Source organism: Monocercomonoides exilis, assembly GCF_001643675.1.
Source record: "Monocercomonoides exilis strain PA203 chromosome Unknown scaffold42-869251, whole genome shotgun sequence".
In the NCBI taxonomy this organism is placed as follows: domain Eukaryota; phylum Preaxostyla; order Oxymonadida; family Polymastigidae; genus Monocercomonoides; species Monocercomonoides exilis.
Genome location: NW_027150587.1, coordinates 202,858 through 226,016, shown reverse-complemented (window position 1 = coordinate 226,016; position 23,159 = coordinate 202,858). Strand labels below are relative to the sequence as shown.

The following is a 23,159-nucleotide window of genomic DNA, read 5'->3' as shown; positions in this document are numbered from 1 at the left end:
TCATGTCCCATGATGATATTCTTTTCAATTTTGATGTGAATTATGATGCGTTTGTTCTACTTTTTCAATCAAAGTTTAAAACAATTATCTTCGTATTAAATTCACAATGCTCATTTCTTTACTATTCGCAATTTTGTTTGCAAATGCACAGTATATTCCAAGACAAAGACTATCAAGAAGCCCAAGGCTTCAAAAGGCCTATGAATGCGACAGATCTTGCAAAGAAGAAATGCATTCATGCATAGAAGAAATTTCTGATACATGCATGCAAAGATGCGCTCAAAAGCTGAGTGAAACATCTGTCGAAGGAAAAGTTGCTTTTTCAGATTGGTTCGATTGCTATCACAATTGCATCTCGAATGCCGGAATTAAATGCTTCATTGATGGCGGTGAATGTTTAATGGAATGCAAAGAAGAAGTGGAAGAGGAAAGCGTTGCTGCATTCCGTCGCTTCCAGGAACAGCAAAATCAAATACAAAATCAACAGCAGAGCCAGCAAGTCCCCACTTTCCATCGTCGTGCACCTTACTTGTCTGATGAACCAACACAACCTCCGTTGCCTCCACCACATCCACAACCTCAACCACAGCCCCAACCACAGCCCCAGCCCCAGCCCCAGCCCCAGCCACAGCCTCGTCCCCAGCCGCAACCGCAACCTCAACCACAACCACAACCTCAAGTTCCTTCAACTCCTCAACAGATGCAGCAACCACAAAGTCCTCCACAGGGAAGAAGAATTCCAGAAAAACGAAGCAGACATCAACCACCTCCACAGCCCCAACCACAGCCCCAACCACAACAGCCACAACAACAACAGCAGCAGCCTTCATTCATGCAGCGCAGGTCATTTGACCCGAACTTCGGAAGCATGCCAGGGCAAGGGCAAAATGCACAGCAACAAGGAATGTCCGCTCCATTTGGTGATGCGTCGATGATGCAGTCGTATTCTGCTTCTCCTTATCCAACGTCATACTTGTCGGCACCTTCATCAGGATCAGCTCAGCTGTACAGAAACATGAAAGTTTCTATCCTGAAGCGATCGGACGATCTGTTTTCAATGTAAATAATATTTTTTTAAAAAATATTTTTTTTCTCAAAAGTAATTGAGTATCATCAAGTCAACCTTCACAGATTACAAATAAATGATATTTCTAGAACAAGTGAAATATGGAATTAGAAAACATCGAAAAATAAGAACATTTTCGATTCTCAAGTGACTTGCTTTCAATTGTTATGTTATTGATGAAAATGGATTGTTAAGTGACTAGGAAAAATTAATGAAGAATACATAAATATACTGTCATAAATGACATGATATGCATACAAGTGTTAATGAGAAATGTTTTAGAAATATTAAGAATAAAATAAAAAGACTCAAAAAAACAAAACTGCATTACATATAAATTAAAATTTAACTTAAAAATTATGACAAACAAATAAAAGGAAGAATAACCCTTCAACAACAAACCATGAAAAAATTACATAGTATTTTTTTTTTTTTTTATTTTGAGCATTTGAAATATGAAGTTTTGTTCACTACCAATCATATCACACGTGCACACACACATATAAATATATGAAAAAATAAGGGAGAGAGAGAGATTAAGAGAGAGTCTTTAAATATTATTTTTTTCCAAAAGGTTTTTCAAAATATCGGAATAATGTGTAACGCAAAAACTTTAATAAAAAAAAAAAAATAAAATTTTGATTGAAAAAAAAAAAAAAGAAAATTTCTTTTAAAAATTAAACGAGTTTTATGCGCAACAACACCAAAGAGAAAAAATCTTTTGAAAAGAAATAAGCGCCTTCATCGACACATAAATGACGAGCAAAGTGTGATCGACCATGATCCAATAAAGAGAAGAGACAATTCTGATAATGCATAACTGCAAAATTTCAATTTGTGAATAAAAAATAAAAAAAATAATATTTTTTTTGAAAATAAAATAAATAAAAACCATCAAAAGTTATAAAATTGTATAGAATTGTATAATTTGTAAAATAAATAACATTTTTTGACTTAAAAAAAATATTAAAATAAAATAAAAAAAAGTGATCAACAGGATGAAATTAAAGTTATAACGATATACTTGTGCTTTTAAAGGGAAAGGAAAAATAAACAAAAAAATGACCAAAACAATAACTTAATTTCATTTGTAATAAATTGAATTGAAAGAATATGACCAATGTAAACAACCAAACACACACACACACACACACACACACACACAGAATAGAGAAATAGTATTAAAAAACAGAAACATACTAAACAAAGACCACTTGTTAATTTATTTTTTTAGCAAAAATAAAAAAAAAGGAGAGAATGGATATATATTATAAAATTAGCAATAATTCTGATAATTGTATATAATTATATTATTTTTTTTTCCAAAAAATAAAATCAAAAATAAAAATAAAAATAAAAATAAATTTTGAAAATATGATCAAATAACAAACAAATACATCATCCAATTTTGATAGCTCATGTGTCAATCAAAGTGGATAATGTTAGATATTGATTCATCAAATGAAGAATGCAACTCACAACTTACAATTAATTAATTTATAAAATAAAATAAAATAAAATTAAAATAATAAATAAAATATGTATATGAATAATAATTTTTTATAAAAATAAAAATTTCAAGAGAAATAACAGGGAAAATAAAGGAGAAGCCAGATAAGTTCAACTGGTGAAGAGAAAGATAAAATGGAGGCATATGACGAATATCATGCACGTTAACAAGAAGTCTGACAAAACATAAAATAAAAACAGATTAAAGTGAAAAAAAAAATAAAGGTTAAAAATTAAATTATTAAAACCACTTTTCTTTCAATTTGAAATTAAAAAAATATCAAAAATTAAACCACATTTTAAATTTATTTTGTAAAGATGTTGAAAAAAACAAAAACAAAAATTTCAACAAAAACCAAAAAGAATAGAATTTTAATGAAAACCGTTGAATCAAAGAACAATTAGTTAAAAGACTTATATAAATGAATGGTGATACAAAATTAAGAATAAAATTCTGAGCTCGCCCATATTTAAAATTAACAACATTTCTCTTTCTCTTTCTCTTTCTCTTCTTATTCACTTTATCTCTCGAATATGTAATAAAATAAAATAAAATATAAATAACAATTCAAAGACAAACAAACAAAAACAAAAACAAAATTAAATAAAAAAATAATTTAATCCCTTGACAATTTCAATGAAACCTGCACAATGCAATAACAAAATGGTTGCGATGGCGAAAGAAGGAAAATAAACAAAAAAAAAAAATATTTTTTTATTTTTGGAAAAAAAGAATTTTTAGATAAAAATAAAAGCAAGCAGAAGAATAAAGTCAATAAAATTAAGATTAGAGAAATAGAACAGATAAAGTTAAGATAAGAGCAAGACTGAGTGCGTTTCAATTGAAAAGTGATTTTTTTATTCAAAAAAATAAAAATTATGCAGACTTTAAAATAAATAAATAATTTTCAAAACAAAAACAAAATAAAATATGTTTAACAGTTGTAAAACATTCGAAATAAACCCAAAATAAATAACATTTAAACTTTCATTTTAACTAAATAAAACAATATAAAAAAATATATAAAAACAAGTTTTGTAACATCAAATGCAATAAGATCAAATAAACTGATCAAGCCAAACAGCAAGCGATAATGAAATTCATTCCGTATTTTTAATTCCCTCTAGAAATTGAAGAACTAAAAATGTAAATGTGATGCATATGCTTTGATGACGACTTTCAAATAAAACAAACAAAATATATTGGAAAATATATAAATAAATTGTAATAAATAAATAAATTAATAAATAAATCAAAATTTGTAAAACTTTATAAATAAAAATGGGTTTGTAAAATAAAATTGAGCTGCATATAAAATAAATTATATTGCACCTGTTTGATCACTTTATTTTTTTATTTTATTTTTATTTTTATTTTTTTCAATATTATTATTATTATTATTATTATTATTGCTTATTGTAATCACAATCAAGAAATAACACACATAAGCTCTGTCAAGCGATGAGGTCTGTAAAAATTAAACTGAGAGGAGAATAAATTAAATAATATATAAATAATAAATAATAATAAAATAAATAAGAAGAAAATCATTATTAAATTAAATCAATTAATTGTAACAAATAAATATAATTAAATTATAAAATAATAATAAATTAAAATAATAATAAATAAATAATAAATAAATAATAAATAAATAATGAATAAATAATAAATAAATAATAATAAAATAAATAAATAAATAAATAATAAATAAAATAATAATAATTATGAATAAACATACGTAAGAAGCTAAGGAGGAGGATGAGGGAGAGGAGGAGATTTGATGAAGGAAGAGGAAATATTTGAATGGAATAACTCTGAAGAAGAAGAAGAAGAAGAAGAAAGAGAAGAAGAAGAAGAAGAATTAAAAGGAAGAGGAGGAGGGGGTGGTGGAGAAGAGGAAGAAGAATATGAAGAAAATTTTGAATTAGAAGAAGAAGAAAGAGAAGAAGAAGAAGAAGAATTAAATGAAGAAGGATGAATAATTAAACCAAGAGGAGGAGGAGGAGGAAGAGAACGGAAAGAAGAAGAAGAAGAGGAAGAGGAAGAAGAAGAAGAAGAAGAAGAAGAAGGAAAAGAAGAAAGAGAAGAAGAAAGAGAAGAAGAAGAAGAATTCGGCATAGAAGAAGAAGAAAGAGAAAGAGAAAGAGAAATAACAGAGTTACTATGATTATTTGTGTTATTATTGTTCCTCACATGATATTTAGGAGTTATGAAATGTTCTTCTAAATAAGAAGAAGAAGAAGAGGAGGAGGAAGAAGAAGAAGAAGAAGGAAATGAAGAGGAAGAGGAAGAATTTTGTGAAGAATTAGAAGAATTAGAAGAGAAATACGGGAAATGAAGAAAATTATCACAGTTTTCATCATTTTTCTCTGAATTTTCAATGAAATTCTCATTTTTACTGAAAATTTGAGGGAAAAAATGATTTTTTTCAGAATTTTCAATGAAAATTTCGTTTTTATTGAAAATTTGATGAGAAGAAGGCAAAAAGGGGGTGAAAGGAAGAGAAGAAAGAGAAGAAGAAGAAGAAAAAGAAGAAGAAGAAGAAGAAGAAGAAGAAGGATAAAGAGAAAATTCTTGATCAATGTTAGAAAAGGAAGAAAAAGAGGAGGAGGAGGAAGAAGAAGAAGAAGAGGAAGAAGAGGAAGAGGAAGAAGAAGAATTCATTGAGAATGGAATTGGAGGAGGAGGAGGAGGGGGAAGAAGAAGAGGAAAAGAAGAGGAAGAGGAAGAGGAAGAAGAGGAAGAAGATTTTGAAGAGGAGGAGGAAGAAGAAAAAGGAACAAAATGAGAAAATGAAGAGAATGGAGAAAGAGAAGAAGAAGAAGAAGAAGAAGAAGAAGAAGAATAAGAAGAAGAAGAAGAGGAGGAGGAGGAAGAAGAAGAAGAAGAAGAAGGTGATGATGACGAAGATAATGAAGGAGAAGAATTTGACGAGAAAGAAGAAGATACAACAGAAGAATTTGAATTGGAGGAAGGAGAAGAAATTGAAGAAGAAGAAGAAGAGGTAGAGGTAGAAGAAGAAGAGGAAGAAGATGTTTCGGATAAATACGGAGAAATAGAAGAAAGAGAAGAAAGAGCTGAAGAAGAAGAAGAAGAAGATGATGATGAAATAGAAGGTGCAGGAGATGAAGAACCCTGCTGCTCCAAGAAGGATATCACGTTTTCGGGTTTTGTCCAGCCAAATTTCAGTGTCCCGTCGTCGTCCATGTATTTCCCATAGACAACAATGAAAGGCTGCAAATCGATGAATTCATCGTCCTCGCAGTCGTTTCGGGCGGCGGCAACGGAAAGGCTGGAAACACTGTCAAAACTGCTTTCCGAAGATGGTTTTGCATTTTGATGCGTAATAGAATTCTTCTTTTTATAGCCAATCTTTGGAGTCGTTAGAAGAGGCTCATGAGACACCTTTACAGTTAGAATTTTTTTGTGTCTTGGCCTATCGGTTATCCTTATGTTTGATTGCTGTTTCAATGGTGATACAGAAGAAGATTGAGAATTACTGTGCTGAGTCTTCTCGATGTGGCTTGGCATCATAACCTGCGATTGCTCAACAAAAAAGTTCTTTGATTCAGAAGTTTTTTGGAAATTATCATTTGGATGATTTAAATAATCCGGCAATTCTTTTCCCGTCTGAAAATGAAGGTTAAACTTTTGCTCCTTCGCTTTCAAATATTCAAACGCACTAAAAGCAGCTTCGTAGTTTCGAAATGTCACGTGAATCCGTTGAAATGCATCGCTGGCTGGATTAGATGAAGTTGCAGATATCGAAGAAATCTCTCCAAACCTGCCAAACATTTGGAGGACATTTTGCATTGAAAACGAAAGCGAAACATTTTCCATATTTATGGAGGAAGGCTTTATAAATGATACACGTTCGAACCAGTTGAAATCATTCATGAAGGACACGAGCAAATGTTTAATCCCATTATATAGTTTTTGGATTTTACTGATGAACGATAATTTGTAATTTTTTTTATCGCTTCTAAAATTATTTGCATCAGAATGAACAGTTTTTATGCACAATACTTGCAGATAATAGATAATCTTCATATATTATTTCAGTGTTGATTAATATCAAAATAATTTAGAGATAAGAAGAATATAAAAAGTTTCATTTTGTCTTGATTCATATTTACCATTTTAATAATAAGAAAAAGTTATTTTTCAAATAAATTATTTTTTTAGAATAATTGTGAAAATTTTTATTAATGATGTTCAATGTTAAATGAAAGTGAAAAGCAATCTGAAAACAAATTTTGAACATCTCATTCAATAACAGATAACAGAAATGAAAATTAATTAGCACAATTGAATTTGAGTCGAAACGATAACTTCTAGCTTTGTTTTATGAGCCTTTTCGACGTTTTGACAAAAAAATGACTGATTTTTAAATATGGATAATTATCAATTGAAAAAATTCATGATTTTCGGGAATTCAAACAAATTCAAAGAATTGATTTTTTCCCATCAAGATGATAAATAATTACTGAATAAACAAAAAACCCATTGAAAATTCTTTTTTATTTATCTGACAGCAATTCATTTCTCCATCCATCATTTCTGCATTCTTTTGTTTAAAAAATGCACAGGTTGAGATTCAGATAATTAAATCATTTAAAACCTTTCAGCTTTTAAAAACCCCATTTTTTATCGATTCCAAATTTTTTTATTAAATGTGCACTTTGAAATTAAAAAAAAGTTTCCATATGGAATATAAAAAAAAAGAAGAATAAAAAAAAGAAGAAAAAGAGAAAGAATAGAAGGGAGGAGGATGAGAAAGAACAGAGAGAAAGAGAAAGAGAAAGAAAGAAAGAAAGAAAGAGAAAGAGAGAGAAAGAGAGAAAGAGAGAAAGAGAGAGAGAGAGAGAAAGAGAGAAAGAGAGAAAGAGAGAGAGAGAGAGAGAGAGAGAGGTGTCATTTAATGACTGATCCTTGCGGAAAATGCCTTTTGAATTGATTCTTCAAGTGAATGCTTTCAATCGACTTTATGAAATGAACAAAAAAGAAAAAGAAAAATGTAAACTCCGAGAATCAAAATATGAGCCATCGTAATATCAAGCATTCACAAAATAATCAGAAATATTCAATGATGATGCAACGTCACTATATTTTTGACGGAGAAAATAAAATATTTTACGAAAACTTGTGACTGTATCTTCGTATCCTTCTTCTTCCATCTTTTCAAACACTTTCCTTTTCAAGTTTTTTCTTTTCGCCTCTTCCATTTCATCTCTCTTCTTTTCTTTCAATTCACTTGAAGGATCTATTAAGAACAGAAAGAAGTTAATCGTCATCTTGAAATCCAATGTCAATTGCTGAATCTCCTCCAAAATGAGTTCAACAGCTCCACTATTCAACAAGCCATCAGCTGATACATTTTTGCTACCAGCTACTTCTTCAAATAAAGAAATGCATTGATCGCAAAGTTCTTTGTGATTATCCTTTGCTGCTCGAAATACTTTCACAATGCTGCAGACAAGGTCAACAATTTCATCATTCCACAACTGACAGTATTCCAAGAAAAATGCAATCGTCTGAAGCCATTGCTTCAAGTTTTTCGCTTCTCTGCTTTCTTTATCTCTTTTCTCTTCCTCTTTTCTCTTCCAATTCATCCACTTTGCCAGCTCTTCCAGTTCTCTTATTGCCTCTCTTTCGAAATGCACCTCATTCACAATAACATGTTCAAGACTATGATCGAAGTATAATCTACCTGTCAAAAACTTCCAAGCAGACTGATAGGCAATTCGTGTCAGATTGTGATGCTCCTTATGATATTGGATAATCTCTTTGATTTCATTGATGAAAAGTTCTTTTAGCACATTCTAATCAGAATTAAAAAAATAACAAATAACATCAAAAAGGAAATAGCAATGCCCATACGATACTCCGAAAATTGCTCAAAGCCAATAAAGCCATTTCCACTTCTTTCTGTGTCTCCTCATTTTCTTCTCTCTTCAAGGCAACTTTCAGAAGGCAAGATACAATTATTGAAGACATTTCAGATGAAGGCCATCTGTTCAACAACAAATAGCATTCGCAGAGATCAACCAGAAGCTTTTCATCCTTTTTTATCTTTTTTCTTCTCTTCTTCAATTATCATCTCACAAAATCTTCCGCTCAATCCAGAAAAGCGAAAGCAATTACTCCATTCATCTTTCGATGCTTTGAAATAACCGATATGAAACAACAACAAAATGGCATTCTCCATCAAAAGTTTCTTTTCTTTAGTCATTTGATGAATGTTATCGAATCGTTCTTTTGTGAAAACGGATTTAAATTCTTCTTCATTCATTCCATCAATAATTTCATTCATTTCAAGGATTATAACTTTCTGTTCAATTTCTGTGCAATCTTCAAGTTCATGAAACAATTCTTCAATAAAAGCAAAGAAATGAAAGAAATTCAATCAATAAAAATTTATATGCAACTTCAACAGCACACCATTGAACTTTTTTGTGTTGTCCATCTTCTGCATTTTTGATGAAGAATTTCATTTTGAAAACAACCCCATTTTCATCGTTCAAATTAAAAAACAATCACGCAAAGATTTAAAAAAGGAGAGAATGAAAACTCAAATGCAACATGGAAATACTTGGTCTCGCACCATCCTGCTTTGTATTGACCTATTTGGCAAAGAACAACATAGATTGAAAACACTAAATCAAATATAGTTGTGATTATGGGTTCATTGATCAAAAAAGTTTCTTTGAACTGAAGAATGAATTAGTAAAATAAGTAATCGATGAGTGAACATTTGCTGCAGCTTTTAAAATGTTAATTTCGATGTTCACGTTTATCGCTGGAAAAACAATGCCAATGATGAAATTCTGTTGGATAATTTTTTGAAATTGTTGGACCAACAATTTGCAATGAATTAATTTTTGAATAGAGTTTCTGTGTGTACGTTTTTTTATATTTTTCTATTTATCTGATGATATTTCTTTTTCCAACCTTTCCATTGGCCAACAAATCAGACTGGCTTCAAAAAAAAGAAGAATCTTCTTATTTTTCTTGGAAGAATATTTCTTGAATAGTGCAAAGGACATTTTCACAAAACAGGATAAAGGAATTGGATGTGTGTATGCTTGCTTTTTTATTTGTCTTTAAAATATGCTCTGAAGGATGATAATTATTTTTTGGATTTTTTTGGAATTATAGTCTTTAATTTATTCAGGAAGTTGAAAGAGCGAATGATAAGATAGTTTTTAATAAAAAGAAGAAAAGTTGAAGAAAGATGATGAGGAAGAGATAGTGAAAGGGAAACGTGGAGATGAACATTGTGGAAGGCAGAACAAAAGCAGAAAGAGGAAAGTATATATGGGCTTATGGAAAAGATGGAGAGGGATACGAACGTGGAGAGGAGAGGAGGCTGGTTAAAAAGAAATGAAATGAAAAGGAAAATGGAGAAGTCAATTAAGGAAAAAGATGAAAGAGCAAAAGTTGATTGAAGAAAGAATCAGAAACAGCATTTGTCATGTGAATTGTATTATTTGTTGTGATGTGATTGAAATTAATGGCAATTTTTGAATATAAAGAAAGAGAAAGATGATATCCCTTCCTTTTTGATGAAGAGAAAGAAAGAAACAGAGGTGAAAATTGATGAACTGGAAGTCAGTTAGGAGAATGAACGAAATGAAAATGTTGAAGAAGAAGAAGAAGAAGAAAATGAAATTGAAATGATTTGATTGTTAAAGAAGAAGAAGATCTCTCAAACATCCACGCTCTCAAATTCTGATATCTGCTTCAAATGAACTTCAAAAGAAATATGTAACAGATAATGGCAATGAAACAGTTATCACTTCGGAAATAAAGAAGAATCACAGAAAAGATGAGTAGAAAGTGCCAATTGAGCAGAAAAATGTTAGCATTTCAAACTGCAATTGAATGATATTGATGGAGGAACAATCGAGTTGAAATAGCAAGATTTCTGTCTGTCCTTTCAGATTATGCTTCAAAAACAGGACACAACATTTGATAGAAGGGAATATTGCTTGATTCACTTGCCTCCCTTGAGAATGGGCCTGAACTGAAGGTTTATGAAAATTTTATTTGAAATTCGATCATGATGATTACGAATCATTTTTTCTCTGGATATTTTCTGGAACACAAAAATTACACTTCTGTTTCAAAAAGCAGAAGATCTTCCAATCCACTTCATGACAATTCCCTGTTCAATAATTTTTGAAAATTTTCTTTTCATTTCTTAAATCATTTTCTCAGCAAAAAAGCATGTCAGTCAGTGTCGCATTTCTTAATTCCTTGTGGCAAATCAATTTGGATAAATCTTCTTTTTTGAGTTTTTCGTCTTTTGAAAATTCATGCAAATGATTTCAAGTCGAATCCTTTTCAAATGATTGCCCCAATGTTATGAAAAAAAATACAACCATCTTTTCCAAAACTTTTCCTTCGGTCAAAAATAAATATGTTTTGACTTTCTTCTTTTGATGTTCTATTCATCAAACAATGAAGTTGTTATCTGATATTTTTTTCCAAATTCAACTGCTTTGAAATCTCCAAAAATTGTCAAAGCACTATTTGAGAAAAAGAAGAAATGAAAAGAAACAAACTAAACAAATCTCTTATTTAATAAATAATGCAATCAGATCATTTTTGTGAAGACTTCAAAAGCACAAATCCGTATTTTCTTCCAAGAAAAATAGGAGGAATGGTATCAATGATGTTGTTTCTGGATTTCAACGAGTTTTTATTTTCATCAATTTTCTCATCATTTTGTATCTTTGTGTTTGTGTGAATGACAAAATATGGACATTTATTGGTTGTGATGATTCTGCACAAGGACAGGAAAATGCTGACATTGAACAATTTTATGGTGTGTGCGTTTGAATTCACTTGAAGGAGTGGAGGTTCCAATTAATAATTTTTTTATTATTCCAAAAAAAAAAAAGATATGTTTCCTGAATTTGATTTTGCAGAAGAAGAGGAAAGACTGATGAAAGAAGAAATGAACGGAATGCTGGAAAAAATGGGTAAAGAAAGAGCTGAAGCCATTTTTCTCGAAAGAAGAATTCGATGAAAATTACGAATTGATTTTGAAAAACAAATATCCATTTGAAAAAGCGCTTGATTTGCTGAAACATGTTGGGTACGAAAATGCAATAAAAACAACAGGGCACTCAATCTTTACAGACACTTCCTTGAAGAAAAGATTTGAGTGGAAGATTATTTTTGAAAATGAGAAAACAGAAGGAAAGGATGAAAAGCTTCTGATAGATCTTTGCGAATGCTATATTTTGCTTGATGGATGGTTTTCTTCTGAATTATTATTAATACGTGTGCACAATAATGCTCAACGAAATAAAAACTGTTGGTTGGAATGGAAATATGATCTATTTAAAAAAAAGAAAAGAGATTTGTTTTGAGTTGATTTCGAAAATTTTTGAAAAAAACACACATCACAATCCAGTCTCAAATGCACAGGATTATTGATCTCTGATGCTGCCATTCTCCTTTTCCCTTATTTCTCAGTGCTCCTTTCTCCATTCATCCTTTCCCCCCACAAATATCCTGCTTTCGATCTTCTCATCCACTTTTTTTCCGAAAAAAAAAAAAAATATCTTTTCATTTTTTCTTTTCAAGTGCTGTTCAATTGCTGTCATTTCTTTTTCCTCTCATCAAAAGGCGGTAAATGCAGAAAACAGGGGTACCTAAATTTTTTCATTGTCTTGTTATATATTGAAATAAAAATCAAATTCACATTCATTCATGTGTTGCATATAAGTGACACATCAAATTAGAAAATTATGAAGGAAATATGAAAGAAACAATTTCATATTCCAATTTATTTTCAGTTTTTTTATGTTTTGTTCCATATATTAAGTTTGATATCAAAAGGAAAAGTTTAATAATAACCGTCAAATACCTTGTAACAGGACGTAATATCATGCTTTTCAATGGTGTTCCATTTAAAGAAGATTTTGAAGTTGTGGATAACCGTGATGCTTCAAAAAATTTTTTTAAGTCAATATTCTGGGTTTCTTTTTAACATGATTTATTCATTGATGCACACTAATTTTTCTCCAAACCTAAAAAATTGTCATTATTTATCTTTTAAATAGCATGTGGCTCGATTATTATGCAGGATGGATGTTTAGCTTTAAGATTTTTAGGTACCCCTATCTTCTGCTCTTACCCAAAATGCTTTGAGATTGAATTTATTTTCATCCCCTGTTCCAATTGAATGCAATATATGTGATTCGTTTTTGCTGATTATATCTCGCTATCAAGCTTTCTTTAGTGCTCTGCTCATTAAAGCAAAGGAATGGCCATTTGTGTAATTTATCAGATTCTTTAACTCTGAAAAGATTATTTATATGAGTTTTTTCACAATGAATAAGAATAATAAAAAATGCATACACTATAATTTCCATATGTTATTTTGGAAAATGAATTTCTTTCAAATCTGATGATCCGAATATCCATAACAATTAATCTTTTTCAAGTTTAGAGTAGCTTTTCTCCTTTATTCCAACACAAAAATATTAATGCAAAAAACTACGGTGTGAATACTTGCATTTTCATGATTATTTGGGAAATAAATTTGTGCAACTTTCTTCTATCCAAACACATTCGAATTCAATGTGAATGATAAAAATTGCTTTGTATTTTTTTGAATGCAATGTGTTTTCAAAAATGCAGGATATCGATAACACAAAAAAATTCACTGGTGTGCATTCACTGTTTCATTGAATTCTTTTTGATTGGACTTTTTTCTTTGTTTTTTGAAGAATTATTTTTTAGGTTGAGCAGCAACTCAGCTGACAAGCAGAAACGGACAATCGAAGAGATTAATGAAATGATTATTGAAATGAACGAAAAAGATTCCAATTTAATTTTCACAAAAGAACTGTTCGACAAAATGGACAAAATGATTGAAGAAAAGGAAATATGTTTGGAAAATGCGTTTGTGTTGCTGAAGGGCATAGGATGTTGGAATGTACTGAAAAATGTACATGATTACAGTTTTCGTGGATCTTCATTGAATCAAAGATTTAAGAAAATGATTATTGAAGAAGAACTGAAAAAAGAAGAGAAGAACGAGAAGCTTCTTGTTGACCTTTTTGAGTGCTTCATTTTGCTTAACTTTTGTTTCCCACTAAACTCGCTTTCAATTTGCGTTCCTTGCCTTTTGAAGTCTTCATCAAACAAAGAGGAAAACAAAGAGGCCCAAACAGAAGTGGAAGTGGCTTTGCTTGCATTAAGCGGAGCTGGATATTGCGTATGAAAACTTCTTTTCCAATTGTGATACTAATATCCTACCTCTCTCTCTCTCTCTCTCTCTCTCTTTTTTTTTTTTTTTTTTTTTTTTTTTTTTTTTTTTTTTTTTTAATTTTTTTCTTCACTTTATTTTATTTTATTTATTTATTTTTTATAAGAAACTGGACAAAGAACTTTTCCTTGATGAAATCAAGGAGATCATCGAATATCATCAGGAACATCACAATCTGACACGAATTGCCTATCAATCAGCTTGGGAGTTTTTGATAAAAAGAATAATCTTTGAAAACAGTTTAGAAGAAATTATTGTGAATGAACTGCATTTTGCGAGAGAAGCAGCAAAAGAACTGGAAGAACTCTCGAAATGTGTTGATGGGAAGAGAAAAGAAGGATGGAAAGGAGGAAAAGAAACGAAAGAAGAGCTTCTTTTAATGAAATGGATTGAAACATTGTTAGTTTATTTTCGCCATTGCAAATTGTGGAATGAAGACTTTGCCGATCTAATTAACAGCCTTGTTCAGGTAGTTCGAATAGCAAAGGATAATCACAGAGAAATAAGTGGAGAATGCATTAATGTGCTTGAAGAAGCAGCAAGAAATAGAAGTGTGACAGCTGATGATTTGTTGAGGAGTGGGGCTGTTGATGTTTTTCTGGAGGAGATTCACAAATCAACAATGGATGACAGAATAACAATTAAAAGCTTGGAATTCATCTACAATATTTCAAATCGTTTGAAAAAAGAGGATGATGAAAGGAAAGAAGCGAAAAGAAAAATAACAAAAAGGAATATATATGAAAAGATGGAAGAAGAGGGATATGAAGACACCATCTTTTGCTTTAAGAGAATGCTGTATTTTCTTTGTATGAATTATGAACATAGAATGGCATGTAATGTTTCATACTATTTTGTGAATGTTTGAGTAAATGAAACATTTATTCTTTTTCTTTTCTTTTCTTTTCTTTTTTCCTTTTTCATTTCACAATTTGGCAAGTTTAAAATGTTTTTTCAAAAGCTATTTTTTCATAACTTCAAAATGGAACAAAATGAACAGAAAAAAAGAAAAGAAAAGAAAAGAAAGAAATCAAGAATTACATTTCAAAGCTAGCATTTGAAAGTACAAATTTGAATGGATAAAGTGGAGGCAAACAATCCTTAAAATTCACAGTGACATTGTCAAAGAATAAATGGGAAATACAAAAGAAATTTGAAATAATAAAAAAAAAAAAAAAAAAAAAAAAAAAAAAAAAAAAAGAAATTTTGAAAGAGAAATTAAATGACGAACGTAGGGAGGAACTTATAAAAATAGTCAATAAACAATTTTGACGAAAAATGGAACAAATTAATCAGAGGAAAAGAAAGACAGAAGAGAAACGAAAATTGAACAATCATTTAGTTCATTTTTTCACAATCACTTTGCTTCCATTTGATGGAGTGAAAGAACTCTTCAATAAAAACATGAAAACTTGTTGAATTGTGAAATAGAAAAAAAAGAGAAAAAGAAAAAAAAAAAAAAATAAAAGAAAAATAAAAAAGAAAAATTGAAACTCTGAGAAACAAAGAATGAATGTTTCATTTACTCAAGCATTTACAAAATAGTCTGAAACGTCCCATGATAATACATCATCATCATTTTCTTCGTTCAGAAAATCAAACATTTCATAATAACAAATTATTTCATCTTCGTATCCCTCTTCTTCCAACTTCTCAAATACTTTCTTTTTCGTTTCCTTTCTTTTTGCTTCTTCCATTTCATCTCTCTTTTTTCCTTTCATTCGCAATGGAATCGCAACAAAAAATGATAAACTATCAAATGTCATCTTGTCATTCAACGTTGGCTGCTGTAGCTCCTCCAAAACAACATTAACAGCCCCACTTTTCAGCAGGCCATCAATTTTCATATCTCTGTTGCCTGCTGCTGCTTCAATTACACTAATGCACTGCTCACTGATTTCTCTGGAATTGTCCCTCGATGCTCGATACACACGAACAACGCTGCTCAAAAGCTCAAGAAATTCTTCATTCCACAATTCGCATTTGATAAAATAAGGTTTCAATTTTTGCAGCCATCTCAATAAGACTTGTTCTTCTTCTGTCTCTTTTCCCTCTTTCCCTCTTTCTTCCTTTTCTCTCTTCCAATCCACACCATTTGCCAGCTCTTCTAGTTCTCTTGCTGCCTCTCTTGCAAAATGAAGTTCATTGACAATAATTCTTTCCAAGACTTTATCGGTAAAAAATCTGTCTATCAAAAACTTCCAAGCAGATTGATACGCAACATGAGTGAGGTTGTGATATTCCTGGTGGTATTGAAAAATCTCTTTGATTTTATCCAAGAAAAGATCTCTTTCAATAATCTTATAAAATATAATAATAATAATAATAATAATAATAATAATAATAATAATAATAATAATAATAATAATAAAATTGTCAAATGATATCAAACATCATATTCCTCAACTTGTCTCAAAGCCAGCAAAGCCATTTCGATTTCCTCTTGAGTATTCTCATCGTTCCCTTTCTTCAATGCAGCTTTCAGAAGACAGGGAACACAGACCAATATGAATTTCGAAGAAGGATATTTATTTAATGTGAGATAGCATTCGCAAAGATCAATTAAAAGTTTTTCATTTTTCTCTTCCTTTTTCTTTTCTTCTTCTATTATCATCTCTTCAAATCGTTGATTCAATGAAGATCTTTCAAAACAAAATGTGTCTAATCGCTTTAATGCTCTGTAATATCCAACATGTTTCAACATCATCGCTGTTTTATTAATTGATATTTTATTTTCTTCAATCTTTATGGATATTTTGTCGAACAGCGTTTTCGTGAAAATAAAATAGAAATCTCCTTTGTCCATCCTTTCCAACACTTTGCTCATTTCAATGATTTTCTGTCTTTGATCTTCCTCATCGCAATCTTCAAGTTCATTGAACAATTCTTCAATAAAAAAGAAAGAAAGAATTCCAAGCAATATGAATTAAGATGCAACTGTAATTGCAAACCTTCGAATTTTTTTGTGTTGCCCATCTCCTGCATTTTTGGTGAAGAATTTCATTCAGAAAACAAAGCAATTTATATAATTCACATTGAAAGTGTTCATGTTTGATAAAATAAAGTTTGTGTATAATTTGAAACTCAATGCAGAAATAAAAATATCAACACTCATACCGTCGTTTTTAGCATTTGTATTTTTGGCAATCAATAACGGAGAAAGAATGAGTTTTAAAAATAAATTTTTGTTGTTATGGGTACATTGATCAAAATTGTTTCTTTGAACTGAAAAATGAATTTGAAAAATGAGAGTGAGGTGAATGATCATTAACTACGATATATTCAAGGAATTCCTGGGATTAACATGAGTCACTGGAAAGACAATGCAAACCATCGAATTATGTCTGATTATTTTATTGTTTGTTCGACGAAGCATTTACAACAATTATTTGATAAATACGAAAATCAATAAACGTTTGCATTTATTATTTATCAATTTGTTGTGAGGATATTTTCATCCATTTCCTTTCCATAGTCCAACAAATCAGATTTGTTTCAAAAAAGAGGAGAATATCTTCTTTTTTTGGAAGAATATTTCTTGAATGCTGTAAAGAGCATTTTCAATGAAACAGAACAAATGGATTGGTAGTGCGTCTGGCGTGAACATTTTTTTGAATATGAAATAAAGAGTCTCACTTTTTTCGGAATGTTGGAAATCAACTCATTCAAATGTGGGATATAGCTGAAAAGGTATGGTCAGCGAAGCTTTGTGAAAGAGTTTTGAAAAAATAATGAAAAATGAATTTTTGTGATGAAATATAACATTATCTGAAGAATACAACATTGAAACAGGTTTCAACATTTCTGGAAGTTTGCTATTTTCATTTTTAACTTTTTGAATTGATTTTGCGAAAATTTCTGTTGAATGGAGAGGGATTGAATGGCTTTGGAAAAGAGTCAGGGAAGAATTGGAATTAGACCTTTGGAAGAATTCCAAAAAGGGATTGGAAAAGGATAACGAAAGAGAGACAAGTCTGAGAAGAGGAAGAAGCTTCTGGATTGATGGAGAAAAACACATTGTGCCAATGCCTTTTGCAAGTTAATGGTGAAGAGAGTTTATGGATGAAAGAATATTTGAGTGAAACAAGTGAAGAAAAGGTGGATGAAAGAGAACAAAAGCGAGTGAGAAAGAGAAAGAGAGGAAATTGAGGAGTGTTTGAAGGATTTTGGCAAACAAGCTTATCAGAAAAACACTAACACACACACAAAAAAAGATAAAAATAAGAAAAAATATGCCAAACTGAACTGAATGGTTGTGAATTACCATTCTTCTCCAAAACGCACTTCAAACAATCATCATATTCCATTCACTCATCATTGCTTTCTTCGACTCAATCAGTCCAAACAAATTAATCCAAGAGAGAACTGAATTTCAACAAAATTCCGAATTCTTCATTTTTCAAGAGAATACCTCAACTCCATTGTTTTGTTCAAACATGTCTTTCTAAAGTTGTCTATCTCTGCTTCACTTTAACTTATTTATGTTTGAAGCAGAAAGTCAACTTTGAATAATTGAGGAAATGCTGAAAATAGTGAAAAGAGGAAAGAAAGAAAGAAATAGAGAAACATCAAATATCACTCATCAAAATGAAAGGGATTCGATTTTTCAACAAGCAATGAATGGCCTGATGAAATTTTCATATGAATTGAGAAAATTTTATGATTGGTCTTATCATTTTCATTCATTGCGAAGGAAATATAGTTCTCTTGTCATTTGGAAACCATTGAAATGATGTACACACAAACAAGAAAAACTTTGAGTTGAGAATTATGTTTGCCAAATATCCACTTTTTTGAAGACTTGAGAGGGATGTTGAACATTCATTTTAAAGATCATGAAATAGGCATTCCAAAGACACTTTTTCAATGATATTCATTCATTTGCTTCTTTGAAAAGCTGCTTGTAAATTGATCCATTTTTCATTTTCTTTTCAGCTTTTTCTGTTCCTGCTGTTTCAAAAAAGAATGTTTCAACTTCTTCTCATTTTTATTATAAAAATAAGGACAGCTCTCATTCTCAGTCAACTTCGCTCTTCTGAATTCCTTTGGTGTTTCAAAGGTTCAAAGAGATGAAGAAGATTTCGCAGATGAAAAGAGTTCACTTGAGATAAAGAAAGAAGAAATGAATAATGACTTTTCTCAATAATGGAAGTGATAATTGTTATTTGAGTGATTATAAATTGTTTTGAAATTAAACACATTTGTTGATATTTCAATTTTGTTATCTTTTAATATTCCATAGAAAATAATACTTCTCGAAAATTTCCACAAAAACCTCAAATATTTATCAAATTATGACGTGATTAAAAAAAAAAAAAAAATAGAAAATAAAATATAATAAATAATAAATAATTAATTATTTTTCTTCTTTCTTTCTTTTTCTTTTCTTTTATCTTTTCTTCTAATTATTTCTTTTCTTTTATTTTTCTTTTTCTTTTCTTTTTTATTTTTTCTTTTTATTATTTCTTTTCTTTCTTTCTTTTCTTTTTCTTTCTTTTTTTTTTTCTTTTTTCTTTTCTTTTTTTTTTTTTTTTTTTTTGAGTTACAAAGCGCAAAATATTCATATTCCTCAAAGATTCACAAAGTATTCAGAAATGTTCAACGATAAATAAGCATCGTATTCTCTGTTATAATAATCAAATGTTTCATGAAGGCTTGTGATAATATCTTCCAATCCTTCTTCCTCTATTTTTTCTGCCATCTTCTTTTTGATTATCTTTCTTTTCTCTTCTTCAGTTTCATCTTCACATTTACTGCTCAATCTTCTTGTTATATGCAAATAGATCGACAGGCAATCTCTAATCACCTTGTCTTCCAAATTCAGCTGCCTAAGCTCCTCTGAAATCACATCCAAAACCCCACACTCCATCAAAGTATCGATTCCAATGTTGAGCTTGTGCGATACCAAAAATAATACAAAATTACACCTGTCCAGTATTTCTCGTTCATTCTCTCTTACTGCTCTGTATAGCTCAACAATGAAACGTATCAATTCGCTGTATTCTTTGTCAAATAAGCTGCATGAAACAAAGAAAGTGTCTATCACAACAAACCACCGTATCATCAGTTGTGCTGCTCCTGATTCTGCACCGCTCTTCTCTTTTCCTTCTTCTTTCCTCTTCCATTCCAAACTTTTTGCTAGCTCTTCCAGTTCTCTTTTCGCCACTCCTGCAAAATTCATCATATTCACAACAATAAATTGCAACCCAACATCGTTGGGCAAGTTGAAGATCATAAGTCGCCAAGCTGACTGAAATGCTAATTTAGTCAGATTGTGATGCTCTTCATGATAAACAATGATTTTCACCACCTCGGTCAGATGATCTTCTTGTTTAACTCTCTGTTCAAAAGAATAAAAAATCAAAAAAAACTAAAAAATTAAAAGCAAAATTAAAAAAGTCCAACCATCACCCGACTGGCTTCACTCAGCGCCAGCAACGCCAGTTCCACTTCCTTTTGTGCTTCTGGACTTTCCTCTTTGTCTGATGCAACTTTCAGAAGGCAAGGCAAGCATGTCGAATTCATTTCTTCGTTAATGTAGCTATCATAAAGCAAAAGATAGCATTCACAAAGATCAGCTAGAAGCTTTTCGTTCTTTTCTTTAGAAATAATCAATTCAAATCTTTTGCTCAATAAAGAAGATTTGAAATTACAATTTGAGATGATTTTCATTGCTTTCCAATATCCGATTTGCTTTATCAAGATGATAGCTTCGTTTGGAATTATTTTGTTTCCGCCAATCATTCCATTGATTTTGTTAAACAGTTCAACTGTTAAAGCATCATTAAATTCAGTTTTTTCCATTTTTTCCATCATTGTGTTTAATTCTTTGATTGAAACCATCTGCTGTGCTTCGCTACATATATTAAACATCGAAATCAACTCTTTTATATGTTAAAATTTTTTTCATAAATGTTCAAATTAGCAAAAGAAAAACATGAACAAACTGGAAAATCTTTCCGCTAATGGCATCTTCGAAATATCACGAACTGGCTTACAACAAATCTTCATTTCCATCCTGTTAATAAGAGATACGATCAATTCGTTGATAATATTCCAGGTAATCAAATACAATCATAAAATTACAAAAAAATCGCTTTTCAAAAAAAAAAAAAACTCTCAGCTCTCAAACTTCAATAATTCTGGTATTTCCAAAATTAGATAAACCACAAAAAAAAATGATCTTGGCTTTTCAAAAGTTTGAAAAGCAATATTTTAACTTTGATCAAACAAACTGAAATGGGGAAAAAATTTTTTTCTCAATTATGTTCCACCCATAATTTTGTTATCGATTCTGTTTGTGACAAAAGATTCACTATTTTCATAATGACATAGATTAATAAAAGGAATAATCAATCAGATGCCGAGATCAAAAGTTACGCAATCAGCCTTTTCTTTTTTTTTTCATTTGAGGGAAAATATGAAAATTCAAGCATTTTCTCAGAAAAATGAGGCACTTTTGTTAACCTTTTGTTATCGAAAAATATAAACAAAACAGGTCCATCATATCAAATACAAATCACATCACTATATTTTATGTTTTGATTTCAATGACACCTGTTTTCAGTTTGAAAATCCAATTTCTGAAGAAATCTGAGAAAGTTTAAAAAAGTTATGAGCTGAACAATTTTTTTAGTGCTTTGTGCAAAAAAAAAGCTTGAAAGTCCGTTTTCCTTCTTGATATAATAATTTTTCAAAAAAAAAAAAAAATGATTATTCGGAACACTTGTGTTTTCGAACAAAAGATTTTCAAAACAGTTTGAGACAGAAAAAAGTATTTATCTCATATGCAAAATTTAGTCAAACTTTCTTCATTTCCTTCTCTTAATCTATCCAATTCATCATTTTCTTCTCCATTTTCAGAAAACAGATTATTGGAATCTCCTATTTCTTTTAATTCCATTTCTTCCAAGACTTCATAATTATTATTTCTTTTATTTCTTCAGGTTCACAATGAATCAATTCTTTCATTAAAAATTCAACTGAAATTCAAATGAGCTTTTGACAATTAAACATTTCAATCTGATTAGCAAAGTGATGTATTTTCATTCAAGAAAAATGGAATACTGAAATCAAATGCTCTCACAACTCTTTTATCATGTTAATGATATTCATATTCTCTTTTCCAAACAACTCGTAATTGGAGAAAACCGTTTCATGCAAATAGTCATATGAATACAAACATTGGAAAGTTTTCCATTCATCTGAATTGATAATTGTGTCAATATTCATTTGATTCAGAATTATTAGTTTTCGTGTGTCTTTTGTTTTGTTGGAACAATTATCGTGAATTGTTCACATGCACTTCCACCTTCCAATCTTTCAGCTCTTCCAACATATCACATAAATCTTTTTCTTTCCTCATTTGTTGTATTTCCTTCTTCTCCAGACAGTTTTATCTTTCTCCACTATTTTCCATTCCTTTCCTATTTTTTTCTTGTTTCGGAATCAAATTGCGATAAATGTTGTTCGTCAACACGCTTGTCCAAAAAAATATCGTCTTTCTGTTTTCTTGTGGTGTTTGTGAAATTGAATAAACTTGACTTTAGAACAAGAGATATATCATTATCAGCGGAGTCACGAATAAAGGCATTTTCATATTTTCGAATACTGTCCCTTCCTGAACTGAACTCTTGAATTTTCTTCATCATGAGAATATCCAATGTCTGTTTCATTCTTCAACTCAGCTCGTTTTTTCAATCTTGTCAATTCCTCATAAAAACGATATTTCTTCACTCACAACTGTTACAAATACCAGTTCCAAGCCTTTTCTCCATCACAAAAAGCACAACTCAGATTTGAAATCGAATTATCATTTTTGATCAAATTTGGTTCAGTCATGAAAAATTGTGAATTTTCCCCATGAAATGAAAAGAAAAAATTGTGACAAAAAGTTGATTATTTAAAAAAAATATTTTCCAAATGTTTCCAATCTTATTTGATTTCTTGAGAAAGAAAATAAAAGAATTCCTTTTTGAAATAAATTGGTTTTTTTTTTTAATTTTTGAATGTTTCAGTTAAAAAGAAATGAATTATTTTTGTTAATCGCAAAACAATTCAATGGTTATCATTTGATAAAATCAAATCTTCTATTATAGAAAGGAATGAGTATTGAACAAAGCAAGAGAATTGGCAAAACAGTTTGAAGACATTTCAAAGAGATATGAAGGATAAACACATCGTGTTTGTTCATCTCATGGATATGAAAATAGGAATATTCAAACATTCGAATGTATCAGGAGAAAATACGAATGGTTGTTTTGATTTCAATTTTGAAAGAATACCATCTTTTT

General features: G+C 30.2%; 6 protein-coding genes across 6 annotated transcripts; 2 read left to right on the top strand and 4 right to left on the bottom strand.

Moving 5' to 3' along the window:
* Nucleotides 1–66: 66 nt before the first annotated feature.
* On the top strand, nucleotides 67–1,191 carry MONOS_15740 (uncharacterized protein). Its single transcript, XM_067868634.1, has one exon. It carries the CDS (start codon nucleotides 107–109, stop codon nucleotides 1,061–1,063), a length of 957 nt encoding a protein of 318 aa, XP_067722283.1. The 5' UTR covers nucleotides 67–106; the 3' UTR covers nucleotides 1,064–1,191.
* A 3,134-nt stretch (nucleotides 1,192–4,325) lies between these two features.
* Nucleotides 4,326–6,629, bottom strand: MONOS_8795 (uncharacterized protein; the record flags this gene model as incomplete). The annotated part of the gene is made up of 1 exon (XM_067879234.1): nucleotides 4,326–6,629. One exon carries the CDS (start codon nucleotides 6,627–6,629, stop codon nucleotides 4,326–4,328), a length of 2,304 nt encoding a protein of 767 aa, XP_067722282.1.
* Nucleotides 6,630–6,749: 120 nt separating this feature from the next.
* MONOS_8794 (uncharacterized protein) lies at nucleotides 6,750–8,642 on the bottom strand. Its single transcript, XM_067879233.1, has 2 exons — nucleotides 8,460–8,642; nucleotides 6,750–8,401 (listed from the first exon to the last, which is right to left on the bottom strand). The coding sequence occupies exons 1-2, from the start codon at nucleotides 8,574–8,576 to the stop codon at nucleotides 7,634–7,636; spliced, it is 885 nt and encodes a 294-aa protein (XP_067722281.1). The 5' UTR covers nucleotides 8,577–8,642; the 3' UTR covers nucleotides 6,750–7,633.
* A 4,954-nt stretch (nucleotides 8,643–13,596) lies between these two features.
* MONOS_8793 (uncharacterized protein) lies at nucleotides 13,597–14,339 on the top strand (the record flags this gene model as incomplete). Its single annotated transcript, XM_067879232.1, has 3 exons — nucleotides 13,597–13,815; nucleotides 13,973–14,265; nucleotides 14,336–14,339. 3 exons carry the CDS (start codon nucleotides 13,597–13,599, stop codon nucleotides 14,337–14,339), a joined length of 516 nt encoding a protein of 171 aa, XP_067722280.1.
* Nucleotides 14,340–15,392: 1,053 nt separating this feature from the next.
* Nucleotides 15,393–16,297, bottom strand: MONOS_8792 (uncharacterized protein; the record flags this gene model as incomplete). Its single annotated transcript, XM_067879231.1, has 2 exons — nucleotides 15,393–16,166; nucleotides 16,259–16,297. 2 exons carry the CDS (start codon nucleotides 16,295–16,297, stop codon nucleotides 15,393–15,395), a joined length of 813 nt encoding a protein of 270 aa, XP_067722279.1.
* A 2,963-nt stretch (nucleotides 16,298–19,260) lies between these two features.
* Nucleotides 19,261–20,883, bottom strand: MONOS_8791 (uncharacterized protein; the record flags this gene model as incomplete). Its single annotated transcript, XM_067879230.1, has 3 exons — nucleotides 19,261–20,206; nucleotides 20,272–20,750; nucleotides 20,814–20,883. 3 exons carry the CDS (start codon nucleotides 20,881–20,883, stop codon nucleotides 19,436–19,438), a joined length of 1,320 nt encoding a protein of 439 aa, XP_067722278.1. The 3' UTR covers nucleotides 19,261–19,435.
* Between the last annotated feature and the right edge of the window lie 2,276 nt (nucleotides 20,884–23,159).